Source organism: Mizuhopecten yessoensis, unplaced genomic scaffold (assembly GCF_002113885.1).
Source record: "Mizuhopecten yessoensis strain PY_sf001 unplaced genomic scaffold, ASM211388v2 scaffold10961, whole genome shotgun sequence".
Taxonomy (NCBI): Eukaryota; Metazoa; Mollusca; class Bivalvia; order Pectinida; family Pectinidae; genus Mizuhopecten; species Mizuhopecten yessoensis.
The window spans coordinates 348,934-364,686 of record NW_018408808.1 but is presented as its reverse complement, the minus strand read 5'-3'; the positions used below and the strand labels follow the sequence as shown (position 1 = coordinate 364,686).

The 15,753-nt window shown below is 36.9% G+C and overlaps 1 protein-coding gene across 2 annotated transcripts in view; it reads right to left on the bottom strand.

The window, feature by feature from the left end:
* Window positions 1–14,898, bottom strand: part of LOC110464107 (protein slit-like) — a 123,544-nt gene extending 108,646 nt beyond the window's left edge. For both annotated transcript variants that reach the window (XM_021519161.1, XM_021519162.1), the window contains exons 1-3: window positions 14,168–14,898; window positions 9,382–9,453; window positions 3,621–3,692 (exon numbers count right to left, since the gene is read on the bottom strand). In XM_021519161.1, the coding sequence (XP_021374836.1) occupies window positions 3,621–3,692; window positions 9,382–9,453; window positions 14,168–14,364 (341 nt within the window). In that variant the 5' untranslated portion in view covers window positions 14,365–14,898. The remainder of the gene's footprint in view (window positions 1–3,620; window positions 3,693–9,381; window positions 9,454–14,167) is intronic.
* Between the last annotated feature and the right edge of the window lie 855 nt (window positions 14,899–15,753).

The window sequence follows — 15,753 nt, the reverse complement described above, 5'->3', positions numbered from 1 at the left end:
TGTATATCACAAGTCCGATCTGCAATATAAGACTCAATGCTTCATTATCTAGAATGTGTTTCCGTCCGTCAGTCGGATCCAATACCCCTTTTGTCGTCATGAAAAGTATTATGGGATATTCAAGATCCCATGGTCAGTCATTTAAACTGTTTCCGGTTTAAATGGTACCCAGGTAATTCATTGATATCACGATCAAATGGGTAAAAAGCGTTTTCGCCACAGGATCGTTCAAGATAACGGGAATAGCTATCCAGCTATATAACAGTTCCGCCTGATCGTTCTCGTTATATAACACACCTGTTGCCAGATTAATACAGAGATAATCAGTTTAATAGATTTCCCGCCTTTATTCGTGAAATTGTTTCGTCTTCTATTTCCCGATCTGTCTTTTTTTTCTCATTAAACGGGACCAGCAAATCGACGGCCGTCGACGCGATAGCGACTGAGACATTCGTGGTAATACTTTCCCGCCTTATCTGTCCAACAATAAGCCTACGTGGTTCTGAGTCTTCGCGGTCCCCGCGTGTTTCCTCGTATCTAATCTTACCGCCGCTAGATGTCGTCTGTCGATGAATTAAGTATATTACGAGAACGTCAAATCGATTCTACTTAATTAAGTTCCCCGATACTTGAACTGTTGTGTTTTCGCCGTGGTTCTCGAGAGGGGGTCAACGGGTGTACACTTGAACGACAAGACAGACAGCGTCATCTTAGTTTTAACTTTTATTATATACATTCCACTGAAAGAAGCGTGAGAACTGATATGGGTGAATGATATACAGATCGTTCAAAAAAGGAAGTAGTCTCCAGAAAATGGTGGCCAAGTGTCTAACTATCCGTCAGATATCGTCGGATGTCACATCCTGGCTGCCTTCCGTCTGAAACTGGGGAATGACATTTAGAGGTCGTTTCCAATAGGGTCAAATGTCAACGAAATTTGTCCACAATGCCATTAATGACACAATAAATATGTTGCCATCACCTTGACATTCATCACAGAAATTCAACTTGACGAAATTGCTGTGCAAAAGAAATGCACATCGCTTATGCAACTAGACCAATATACAATACCTAGCTTATACAACCTGGTAAAAGTCAGTCTGCGTTAGGATTAAGATCGTCGGCACCACTGGTCAACCGTTAGCTAGCACGAGCGGTCAATAACCTCCCTATCACGCTAAGCTTATCAGAAGATTGATTTAGCACAGACGGGTTTCAAACTTTGATTGGATCGGCAGTTGCGCTTTTTACAGTTTCCTTTTTTAAATCATTCACCAGGGTAAAAAAAGTCAAAACAGTGTGTTTACACAACACATCGCCAGTCACAGCAAAGAAACTGGGTGAGTGGGTATCCAGTCTACGTCTGGCTCGACAACCATCGGTCAACAACGACGTGTTTCTGATAAAATACTAAACGTTAGAACGAGAATTGACCATTAGTGCGTATGTTTGACCATAGTTCGCAGGCACACGCCCGCGGTCAGCGATTTCATTTAGAAAGCGGATCTACGCTAACACCCCCCCCCCCCCCCCCCAAAAAAAAAAAAAAAAGTTATTCCAAAAATTAATTATTTCGGGATAATTAAAGCCTCATTTAATAATGGGTAAAAGTGACTGATATGTTTTATTTTGCAATGTTGGTGAAGCGTTATCTAAGGAATCCAAACCAAGGTAGGACTAACATTAGTTTATCACTGGTAGTCCATCTAAGAGGTGAGTTCATTGTGCGAGAACACAGGAACTATTTTTTGAGATAATGTATACTTTTTTGTGGGACTTGAAGTAGAATAGAATAAAGTGTTTTGTGTAATTTTTGAAGCTCCTAATTCAGACATAAATCCCCGTGGCTATTCCGGAGTCCGAATGTCTGGGAAAAAGTCCTGTGAGGTTTCCGTGGAAACTGATTGAGTACGCTGTAGGCCTACCTTGTCCATCTACACACAGATCAGCGATTTGTATCAATACTAAATCATTATCATTGAAATCGAACTGTCATCACAGAGGAAAGATTGACCCCCGGGGTCAGCGAGTGGTCAAGATTTACTGCCGCGCAATTGACTACCGAGATAGACAAAGCGACCATTCGATAATGTATACCTATAAACATTTAGAGAAGGGGGTCAGTTGAAGGAGACCAAACGCGTCTTAAACAATGATTTCTAAACAGAACGTGTGTTACGTGTATTCAAAACATTCTAAGTTACGGAACAGGTACAATCACTGGTTACCTAGTGTACCGATATAAACACATTACGATCACCCCAGAGCTGTTGATTTTGCTTCATGTTAAAAATTCTTTGTAATATAAGGACAGATTAAGACTTGCTATCAAACAGCATTTGTAACCGTTGACCTAAGGATGTTGTAACATTCTTATCTTAACCATCAGAAAGGTCATCCGATAGATGTGTACCAGCTGGTCAGCTTCGAAAGGACGAGACATGAACCGGCTTAACAAATATGTTGACAAGGGCGTGCAACCAGCGACCTCGGGCACATTACCACTACAATGTACAAAGAGTTACCTAACCTGTTGACATTTACAAGCAATGTGTTTAACATCATAACAAGAAAGGTTAAAGAATCAATTGAAGATATTGGTCTCCGCCTATGCAAACACCATAGCAATCTTTGGACTCTATGGCACCGGATACGGGTTCGATTCAATTACCGGCATTTTATTACCGCTCACGGCTGGTGATAATGGAGTACAAACTGTTTTGTCGTAACTACAATAGGGGCCGATAATAGCCCCTATTAAGGGACGTGATTTATATTTGAGCAAGATCTGGGTTATCGATAGGGTCGACAAGTTGAAGGGTGATTACGTCATAACCCTTCGTCAATCCCGCGTCACGCGGTTATTTACCGACTTGGTAGGAGCGGAGTCTACTGAAATGTTGCCGCCTGTTTCATAGCTACAACATCTTGATGTTATCTTTTATCACAAACAGGCCGGATAAAGTACTGTTATGACAAATGCTCAGCAATCATTGAGCTACTGTTTTGGATAAGGCATAACATATATCGTGTCTCTGAATATCGTGAACTAACGCGTGACTTGGGTCATGTAGACTGTCAGATGACGTTCATTTCGGGCTGTACGTCTGTCTGTCTGTGATGATTATTACATTATCAACAATGTTATTCTGTATACATTTGGATACCCCCAAAAATGACACATTGAACCTGCGTTTTTTTCCAAAATAAGTCAATGCGTGTCAATATATACAGGAAGGGACGTATGGAGTTAAAAAAAATTGGTAACATTGGAAACAGACACAATTATTCCCATATTACATTTTTTCCCTATCACGCTTTAGTGACGATAACATATCGCCCGTGTTATAGGGCGTATAAATGAGATGTTTTGTAATGTGTAGAGTTAGACGGGCGTATACATTAGTTGTAATGTGTAGAGTTAGGCGGGAGTATAAATTAGTTGTAGGCCTAATGTGTAGAGTTAGGCGGGCGTACTATATAAAGAACAATGACATTCGGGTGCAATAATACCACAACAAAACCCGAACATACTTGATTGAATCTAGAGTGCAATCTCTGCCCTTTATTTACACAACAGCTGACCTCTAAACGACTTTCTGCACTTCCTTTATACTTACAATCTCTCCATTTCGGTAAGGTCCTCGAACGATCCCCTCTCTATCGTGTGTATTTGATTTTCCAACAATAATCTGTAAAAATACGAAATATAATCAATATTTAAATATATCGATTCAATGCATCATCAACCGTAAGAAATCCTCTTTCGGATTCATTTTTCAGGGGCGGGGGGGGGGGGTGTTATCCCAAGTGGTTGTAATATTAAACTTTATAGGAGTATAATTAGAAACTAACGCTTACGGTGGGAAGTAACCATGTTTGAGACTGCTGTCGCTCAAACAAAACTTTGAAACGCTGAAATGAAAGCAATCGAACAAAAGACGACGAAAACAATAGCTGAAGTATTAAGGTAATAAACAGAGACAATCCGAAGGTAATTTGATCCACTCGGAATGCCGCTGATTACAAGGTAATATTCGCGCTGGGTGGCGGGTCAACCCTTTTCAACGAAACCATTCACAATGTTAAAGACGTTTTTTACAAGTGTCTAATTTCTAATGAACTTCATTCAACACGTCCTACGGTGATTAAGGCTTGTTAGCTTAATATCCTTTTATGTCCGACAAGGTTCGAGTGAATTCATTCTTTTTCACAGCGTCACTCCAACAAAACATATTAAAGCAACTAATTAGATTTTCATAAAATTCCAAACACAAAAAGTAATTTTATGTAGGTATTTGTGCGTCGATAAGCTTGCCGATCTTTTGGGGACGAGTATCTCACCGCACAATACTTTAAAGAGCTTGATAAGATTTTTAAAAAGATTTCTTCCGTCAAGCAGAGGCCAGAGAAACAGATAAAAACACTAATACTGTTACGCATGTCGTTTCAAATTTCACGAAATCAAAAAGTTGGTTGTTAAACAAATTTGTAACCCTTTGAGATTGGAAATGGCATAGTGGTTTTGCACCTGGAAGGCAATAAGCACTTAACCAGATTAATGTTTTAACGATATGAACTTCACGCAAAGTTGAAAGGAAATCGTTGATACAGATATCATGCATTCAATGACTTGATCTTTATCACTTTTCCGGAAGTTCGTTTTGTTTTGTTTAAGTTCCAGTCCGGTTTTTTAATTATACGCTCGAAGTTCTGATATCCTCTTCAGTCCGTGGATTACGTCAGTGAAGTTATCTCCAGTGCACAAAGACTCATTGTTTCACATGGTGGGAGTAAAATTCAGACAATATAAATACTATATCAAATTGTTTATATGACCGCAGATAAGCCCATGTCCTAGTTACCGGAATTGTGAGTTGTCTTTGTATTTATTGTACTCATCCATGACCAAATTCAAAAAATGGTATTTGTTCTATATTCGGTATCTTAATATCTTAATTACCGTCACATTTGTTTTCAAAAACAGTTCATTGTCAATATTTTAAAGAAAATGCTTAAAAAATGCTGACATACACTTCAAATCCATTCAGATATTACAAAATGTAGGTTACTTCACAAAAACAAAATTTTATTATCAAACTGAATCTAGATTTTTGATTCGATAGCAATCACATTAAGGAAGATTTTGTAAATGTTTTTTACATTTATCGACTTAACCTTCTTGCGGAACGAACCGCTGTCTCATAGTATTTTTATACCAACAGTTCAAATATTCATTTCCTTGCTCGTTTCAAGTTAATATTGATATCTTTTTTTATTTTTATGGCTCTGCAAACTTTTTTAAATTGGCTCCTCAAATCTTGATCTGAGTTGTTGTTTTTTACTTACGCACGAGTAAATATTTCATGAATAAACCGTTGTAGACATATCGTTTTACGTCGGTGGACGCCAAACATCAGGTAGAAGTCACGTACCTGTGGGCATGCGTAGATAGCATCTACGTAGAAATACGTATCACCGGGAACTCTAACTTATCATTCAATATGTATCTGGGTATCTCAGACTCGTAAACACCACATATACCGCCTATATATCATAACAATAGTTAAAGTAAAGCGACTTCTTTGATAAACAATGGAGGGGTGTGGATCGGTGGGTAAGGGGATGGGAGGGGGGAATCGAGAGATATATTGGAGAATTTTCATTCAGTTTCACCGCTATCTGTACTGTCTATTATGATACAAACGTGTGATTTATAATGAAATTGGACGTTAATATGATGAAGGGAAAGTGCTGAAAGTACAAAACATTTGACAATGCCCCAGTCGTATCAGATCAGTTACTCATTGTCATATGTCACGACACCCTACAATTGTCCATTTTCACGCAGATCAGATTACACGGCGTGAGACTCAAGTTGTTACATCGCGTTTTCGTACGTTTTGTGTGATAGAGTTACCAACTTTTCGCTTATTTAGTAACAAACTAGCTTGTATTTCATAATAATGGCACCAGAATCGTAAATGCAGACCAAGATTAGACGAAAATCTAGCCGAGGTTAAAAAGGTAAACGTCAATCACGTATTGTTGATTGAAGTGAAGTATTAATCATCGCCCATTCTTAGCAGTACGATTAGGAAAGGGTTTCAGGTCAGAAATTCAAGTTTTTGGTCCAGTTTTTGTTTCTAAAAGAAGAATGTCAGAATAAGAGAAAATGTTACACAACCTGTTTCCATTTTCAGGTATAATGGTATAGATTTAATCGAAATCTTTTAATACCCGTATTAACTCAAGATATGGGTCAAAAGTCACCATTTATAAACAATCCTCTCACATTTAGTTTATCATTACAGAGAAAGGCCGTGAACTTAAACATATGAGATTTATAAAAAGAAGTTTTAGAATTGGTATGGGCGCGGTTGCAAATCAAAATGAGCTGAGAACCTCGATTCTACAAACATAAAGGATATTTGTTATTATTTTTATCACAACCGATATTGGCTTCAGCTGCCCATTATTGAAAAAGGCCGAGTGTGAATTGGAAATCGCTTAATCACGAAGTCGAAAATAAGTTGTTACCAATCGAGTACGTCTTACATTCACGTACATGAATTTGTAATGATTTTTTTTTTTTTTTTGTGTTTGTCTTCACTTGGAGGAAACTTTTATTTATTCCTAACGAGAAATCATGTGACGATGCTGCCTCGTATCTGTCACTCACGGTCTAACAGCCCCCGACCCTGCGAGAAGTCAAAAACATTGGAAGTCCCTGTGCATACAGGACAACTATAAACACCGGTAATCTCACCGATTGTGATTTCCGGAGCGTTCAGACTCTATAGGGTATTTATTTACGATGAAGAGGTTTTTCACTTAGGTCCGAGTACCCGCTCTTTGTGTTAGATATTCACACGGACTTTCCCTACGCAAACACTTACGTCTACGCAATAATTTATTACGTCATCAATATTGATTTAGTCAGAGTATCGATCACGAACTCTAATACTGGAAGTCAACATTTCGAATGGGTGGGAATATTTTTATAAATGTATGGTTAGTTTCACGTCTAAAACTGTTTGAGGTGAGAGACGGGTATACATAAACGTTCAACTGTCTTTATATGTTTAATATTTTTGCAAATAACACATTCGAACAGGTATACATATTTTGAATAATCGGTTTGAGAAACACTAAACATCTTGTATTTGTTGTTTCATTTAGAACGTGTCTGCTGACAAATCTGCGATGCCCCATGGTGATAAAACCCTCTGATTGCTTCGCATGTTTGAAAGTTACACGTGGAAAATAACAATGACCGAACGGTATTAGGACCGGGTGCAGAATTGTCTCATATTTGCAGAGAGGATTATATTTATCGCACCCCTAATCCTCCGACTGCCCATTCCGGTGTTTATGATAGCCCCGCTCTTTGTTCATGTGAGAAGAATGCCAAAGAAATTGAAATAGTTCTCGGGTATATTACAGATTTAAATTGTATGCAAAGTTTGCCAAATACTTATAACCGTCAAATAAGCACGGATATTGCCTACAATCACCAATAGCTACTGAATAGAGGGGATTTCGTCGAGAGTGTTTTGTTTGAACAAGGAAAAATGGCAAAACTGGCTAATGGCAACACTAACCTTCTGTCGACTTGTGTTATTTGACGTTTATATTGTCGTTTCGAGGGTCTAATTCGTTTTGGCTTTACTACGCATGTCGCTAAGTAAGAAAATGGGGTCTCGAAATTACAGCTTTGCTTCAAAGTCTTTACCTTCTCATTACTATTTTGTGTTTTTACCAGCGGAGATGAGATATTGCGGACTTTGCTATTCACGTTCCTATGTTGATACAAACTCGCGCGAGCGCAGCACGTTACACCATTCTACATGTAGCCTGGTACGTGTGATCAGAGACCGCCAGGTGGCGCGTCATGCCATTGCTCACAATGCATGCATTGTATGTTATAAACCTACTGTTCTACGGTATCAAAACATGTTTTCGATGGTAAATACTCTTGTGGGATCATAAAAAGCATTGATCCTATATTTCATTGTCTTTTTGTGTTTCACCTTTTCGTGTACACGGAATCTTAATCAATTCTTTGCAGACACTGAAATGCTAATAAACACAAGAAAGCGTGTTCAACCTTTACCGCATGTGCATTCCCTATAGCCGTTATCATCGTTCTAACGACAATCACGCTGACGTTTACACCACTAGACGACAGAGTCGGTATAGACGCGTACAGACAGAGGTCCGGAACGCTAACCCGTTCACATGAGAACCTCGATCCAAGGGTATGCAGCATACAGGAGTCTTTGCTCTCTTGGTATGCAGAACACTTACGAGGGTCTGATGCGGGACATCTGTTTTTACGTTGGTTAACTACCGAGTTTAAACACCGTGAAATCTACTTAGTGTGTCGCTCGCTACACGTCTATAGTTGTAGTCGGGGGTCACATAATCCTTCCCCCCTCCCGTGTCGTTCCTCCCGGGGAAGACTATAGATCCATTAACACATCAAAAGAGCGCGATGTACATATCTGATACAATGTAACTATTGATAAACATCTGTATTACTGATTTGTTTCCCAATTATTTTTTTTACTTCTATTTATAGGTTAATCTGAGGTTGGCAAACTAGAGTATCCACCTCATGTCAAAACATTGTGATTACTGCAGCTAAGAAATGTACCTATATTACCGAGCTGAAACGAACACGACTCCAACATCATAATGTAATAATTGTTTCATATATAAAACAGAAGTAGTCGGTTCCGAAGGCTTGACTAGCCGATAAACTCGGCAAATAGTAGTGTGTGTAATCTTTACTGACACAAACACAGTCAAACCTCTATAAAACGAACTTCGAACTTACGAATTTCTTAACGTGTCGAACTTACAGCAAAGTCCGGGGTTTTTTTCTTTGTATAAATCTACTGATTTTCCATTTATGAATCGAACTTTTATGAGTCGCATTTCTCGCTGTTTCAAATTACATTCAAGGCCCGATCATTAGGATAACATTGTAAATTAGAACTATTGAATCTAAGTAAATACTTGTACGAGAACAGTGAAACACTTATTCATCAAACATATTTTTCTTATTATATTGAATCCAATATTTATAGATTTTAAATTATAATTTTTTGCCTTGTGTTCTGTCATTTAACAATCTTATTCTGTCATATGTAGATTTCAAAGATGTTTGAAGTCAACATTCATGAGTCGAAGTCTCTATGATTCGATTATTCCCCGATGGTACCGCAAAGTTGGAAACATCGAAGTTTGACTACATAGAAAGAACCGATTCAGTCAATTCAAATCTTAGAAAGTTTTGCGATCTATTACAGTAGAACTGGATGTCGGTACTGAAATGGACAATGCCGTGACACTTTTGGTAAATTCCATACTTACAAATTTCTAAGTTGGTGATATCCCTCGAAGTCTCTCCTTCTGATTATTGTAATATTATTGCCTTGTAGATCTCTGGAAAATAAACATAGATAATAGATAAGTATACATACAAACCACACAACGTGGGTCAGCATCGGAATCGCCACCGGAACGCCACAGGAATGTGCGACATACAATATGAATTCTAGAGATATTGTGTTTAAAATATTGAAAATAATACATCGTTTGGTAATTTTTTCAAATGGCATTGTAGATGAATATCCTGTTTTGCTATTTTGATCAAAAGTTTTATCTTTTTTGGTTTATGGCTTAAATAGTTGCTACATCCAAAAACTAAACACGTTCACTATATTACAAATACTTACTACTACTGAAAAATGAAAGTAATAAAATGTGATGGGGTAAAATATGTAAATGTATGTTATGACAAGTTACACTTCCTATAGTATATATACTAGGTCTATTTAGCCACAGTGTCTGTGTTTAAACAAAAACACGGGTTGATAAATAGCCTCTTCTGGTCAATAGGTGACTCCATTTTGGGAAGGTATTACGTTTTTAACGTTTTTTAACGTTTTCCAGATTTCCTATTTATAACCGACGGACATGTAACTGTTAACTGTTCGAGAGTAAATATCAACATTTTGCCATCATGAGATTGGATTGTGGTGGCCGATATTATGCATTAACATTTATAAGGGGTGCAATTGAACTTTTCCTCATCAGACTAGTACTCCCGACTTCTTTTATTAATCCAACGGTACACTTCTTAATAGTCAGTCAATTTTCGCGGTACGAAGGTAACTGTTATATTTTCGGAGCGCACACTTATGATTTGCAAAACTTAAAGTAATAAAAATCGTAAACTTGCGCATATTTTTTGGGCAAACATACAGAGTTGGCGTGCATTTCGTTTGTTTCTACTACAAACGCCACTTAAGACTGAATGTCGAGCGGATGTGTAGATCTCAAAGATATGTATATATCTGTATGTATATCAACAATTAGTGTTTGTGTCTGTGATACATCAGTCCTGTAACCATGCAGACCTACCCCGAGTCGCGACTTCTGTTTTATGTTTCTCGCGTGCACGTGCGCGCATTCCTCTTTCATACAAATAACTTAAAATAGAGTGTGACCCTACAACATATACGTATCTAGGTATCAGAAATAGTAAATTTGCCTGCGGTTTTATCAATTGCTACAAACTCGAAATAAATCCTGCAATATATTGGAAATACCCTCGTTTCGCGTGCCCGTCACGTGAAACTCAAAACATGGGGCTGCCTCGGTATCGGTACTATCGCCAATTAATGTAACCGAGGGCGAAACATCTATCTATATTAATTTTTGAGACCTACTCCAAACAAATCAAAACTGTGGCCACATGAATTTATTTGGTACTTGTATTTCTCAATATATATACTAAGACCACTTGAGATTGATCAAAAGTACGACATACCTTTTTTATCTATAATAATTTTGAGACTTGTGCGTGTAGCCAAAAATGATGGGTAACTTCTGTCGCCTTTACGCGCGTAGAAGTGGCCAAACACGTGCACCCGCATTTTATACAGCCGCGATTCGGAGTCTGTAAAACTGTATTTTGTTTACAGTGAAGGGAGATGAGATGAACACGAGGGGCTTATCTTGAGTAGGGAGGGTTTTCTGGGGTCGCGCTGATATAGAATCTACCAGTGGCGAACTGTACAGGAAGGTCGAGAAAAACCTGGTCCTTACGACGTCTAGGAACAGATCATCCGCGTCCACGCATTTTTCAGTTTCTTATATACATGTATGTGTTTCGTCTGTTCGTCAATGAACTTCGTTTGTATAAATGTGTCTAAGCTAGTTTAATTCTGAGCACGTATTAAATAGTCTGCAATACGTGAATGCACAATCACATGTAAATATTTATATGGGTGTACATTTTTAAAATTCAAGAATCTTAAAGAGCAACTTTATGTACACCATACCACTGAAAGAAAACATAGTTTGATAAAACTTTACGGTTTGGTTTTCTTTATTTTCAGATGAACATTAAACACGCCTTGTTCTTTTCTATGTAACTACTCTTCCTGTTGATATTTTATTCATTTATTTATTTTCTGTTATACATAAATGTCAACATATAAATGGCCACTATTTACAATACTGTACATGTCGCTGGTTGTTTCGGGAGTAAACATGAGATTTGACATAAACCTTTATACGGGTGAACACACGGCTATGGCGACTGACGATAACACACGCTTTGTGTCTCGCCTCTCCTTATTTCTTATCTGCACTAAAACGTCGCACGTGCTGTGCTCGTCCTAAAAACTAGGTTAATTATCGATGACGTAAGTTGTATGTGACACACATTTCGCGGGTATTTACGTACTCTAGTGAAAATATATATACTTTAACGCATTACACTCCGTCCCAAGAACTACACTTTATAATTGTCAAGACACGAACTGCGCTTGACTTTAAAAACTATAACAATATTTCGGCATTTGCACGTGAATTGCCTGTACCTTTATCAAATTTGTGTAAGTCTGGTGAAAATGATCTGACTACCGAAAGTAGTGCTGCGACATTATCAAACAACGGTGTCAAATTTTGTTTATATTTGAGAGCAAGTATCAATGATCAATGCACTTTGTGAACTTACTATGCAGGTACTTCACACTCTCTGCATTCCTACCAAATTATTTATTGTGAAATAATTTGACATAAAATTAATCGGATCTAACAATGCCTTACCTAGGTAAATCATGAGTTTATTTAACCTTGTGTTACGAGGTTTTATACCTAGTATGAAAAAGTGAAGGTGGTCTTGTTACCTAAACATCCATTATACACAATAATACACTTACCTGTGTTATAAAAAATGTCCTATATATACATACTTACCGGTATATTAAATATTTTACAGGTGAGCTAAATATAGGTAACATTCTCTACGGGCGCTTAATTGGGATCTATGAAACAAATTTATATATATAATAAACTTCTATTAAGTAAGTAAAGGTGTTCATTTCAAGATATTATGGGATGTTTACAAAGGAAAGCGAGTTAATTAATCACAGTTATGAATCAGAAATGTACTTTAGCGGATGTGAGAAAATGACAACCGAAATGAAATCGATGATAAATTCTTACAGATCTGTTTTCAGACTACATGATGTAGATGGAATGTGTTTAAAATAACATGACTCCTGAATATTCCTTTACAATGTTACCGTTGCTATCGAGTACAAAAGTATTATTTACAAATAAGATAGATTTGTAATGAAAACTTTTAATATGATAGCACTGGTCCTATTTCCCTAGGGGATTCACATCAATGACGATTGCTAGAGATATACCATTCAATTGTTGTTGTATTTCAATAAATGATCGACATTTGATAATGTCCCAAGGGTGTATAAAAATGTCGTTTTAAAATATTGTGATGTCATTTCTAGCGTCTTGAGGGCGTATCGTAAATTATATATTGTGTCTCTGTCAGCACACCTGTTTGGTCAGGTTTATATTAAAATCACGTTATGTAACAGAAATATCATAAAACTGCCAGCGGAGATTTTAACAATTGGAGACAGATTTAAAAACGAATTGGTCTGGGTTTTTTTATGGCAATCATCTTCAAATTTAAATAATGAAACTTTCATAATAATGAAAAAGCAGATAAATTCTTAGACGATTACTCCAAAGTGGGTCCGGAATATGTAACTGTCAAATTTGACGTACAAAGGACGAAAGTTTGACATGTATGAATTATTATAGCTTCTCTTGTTCAAGATTAATTCGAATTTCTTCATCGTTGTGAAATGTTTCGTATATTTCTGGAAAGCATGTTTCAGATTTTCTTGACTAGCATTTACAGATTTCGCTCCAAATCGTTTAGATAACTTTATTGTTATTAGTGAAAATGGTAGAGTTAAGGACTGGACGTAACTGATCAAAATTGCTCCTTTAAAGCTACAAGACATTTTATCAACTGCCTGTAGCTTAACAGGTTTGTTTCTGAGAGAAAATCTATACTAGGGCCTACATACTTTTTCAACTGTCTGTTGCTAAATGGATTTACTTTATGTGACAGAAAGGCGGGATCTAGCAAAGTTTCTGTGACAGAAACATGGAGAGGACTTGGACGAATACATTTTTGTGTCAAGGCGACACTTGATAAAAACACGGGAATGTGTATCTAACGGAAAGAAAACTAGTTTCAAGACATCAAATATGTAAAAACGACACATAACGCTACCTAATGTAAAGTTAGCATTGTCTGGAAACACACAAATAGGGAATGCAGCAATATCTGTAGTCGTTAACACTAGATATAGGGTACAAAAAACACTCAACAATTTGTCTTGGTGAATTGAGGTTCCCGAGTTTCTATTCTCGGTGTTTACCTGTGAAATTTAATTGGGACATTTGAATTTTTTTACCTGCACTTTGAAACTCAATTTGTTAGATATGAGATTGAAGGAAACGACGGCGTTTCAGTGATTTCATTATGTTTACCTGGATAGAACCAGGGCAGGTACGTAATAGGGAGTTATTTTGCACGTGCTAATTTATCACTGGTATACATTTGTAAACGAGATTTTAATTATGTTTGTTTTTAAAACTACACTTCATGGGGGTCCCAGAATAAATACCAGCTAACGTGCTTGTTTCTTTTTGAGAACACCAGCGTTAAAGGGTCCTACATTTTTGAGTATTTTTTACATGTATTATGCGATCTTAATATTCAATTTAAGAAGAAGAATTTTACCATTTTTTAAGTGATACTTACATTTTGTGCGTCTGTTTCGGCATATCCTGAGGCACATTGTTGAAGCCCCTAAACGCACAGTTCACCGTTCTCCCCTCACAAATACACTTCTCCGGACAAACTCCATACACACATTCAATAGAACTTAATAATATACAACCAATATAAATCCAAAACGAAATATCCATGTTGAATTTTAAATATCCTTTAGGCTTCATCTTGATTTTTCCTTTTCAGACTCAAATAAAATAAATAAATTAAAAAATTATAACACAAAAAATATGTAACCTAACTTCTGATGAATTAATCCATATTGATTTGCTGTTTCCACTACATGGTATTTTTTCACTGAAACCGAACTACACACTAATCCTCTGCTTCGTGTTTGAGTGGTATATGAGTCGACGATATGATGATACTCACAATCACAATACTACCCCTTTAACGCTAAGGCGGTGAAGTATAAATCCCGAGGGCACTCGACGAAAAGCTACAGTCCTGTAGACTGTTGTACATATCACAAATAATCGGAGGCCTTCTGATGCACAAGGATGTCACAACGGCGTATTTCCAACTTTTTTGCTGATTTTTTTCTTCACAACCTAAGGTAAATCCATTTGTTGTTGTTCCGTACAGTCCGTTAGCCCGTCCGTTTACTACACACGCCAATACGTACGGTCCATTGCCGTGTGGGGGAGATAACTAAGTTTGTACACACTAAACTCTGAGCCAATCCGGACCGGCTCCTCAGTGTGCTGTCGGAACGGGTCTATCAGACAACCCATTTACGTACTAATATATACATATATATTAAAGGGACGTGGCTAAATTCAGTCAGTTAGGCAATATTCGTAGCAAACGTGTTTGCATTTTATGAATCTTTTGCATTGCATTACTAAATATGTTTAAATCTTCATTTAAAACCGACAAAATTATTATGGTGTAGTTTTAACAACTTTTAAATGTTTAACTCTTCTTTCAATAACAATTTTTATATTTTTTATTCGGTAGCGGATCCAAACTCTGATATTGGTTCTAATTTAGGTCGAGATATTTTCCTAATAAAATAATAATAAACTGTTTGAAAAAAAAAACGTTTACAGACGCTGCAAAATAAAATGAAAACGATAGAATTTATAAAAGACTTCTCCGACTATCAATGACAACTTTTATAATTATGTTGCTCAGAAATAAAATGTTAATTGTTTATTTTAATTAAGTTTTACAAGTGGCAATTTGAAGATTTTAATCCGTAACTCAACAATGTGTCATTTCGATCTCAAAATGTCAAAAATCACCTGCACGCTTTAATTATGAACATTCCTTTCGTAATAACAAAACAGTTGATAAAATCTTGCCTCGCGTTATAGCCTACATCAGCTAATTAAAGGAAAGAATCTACCATTCTTATCATATTCTTGTGTATGTTAAATTGTATGTTAGCTCAATACCTACATGTCTGTCTGGGAAATATAAACAATACTATCTCTGTTTTCACTGCTGTGGATCTCCAGAGTTTTACCTTAACTCTCAACAATTATCAAACAATTAGCATATGTAATTTCAGTGTCCGCACATTTCGGAGTTTATTTTATGCAGATATCGTG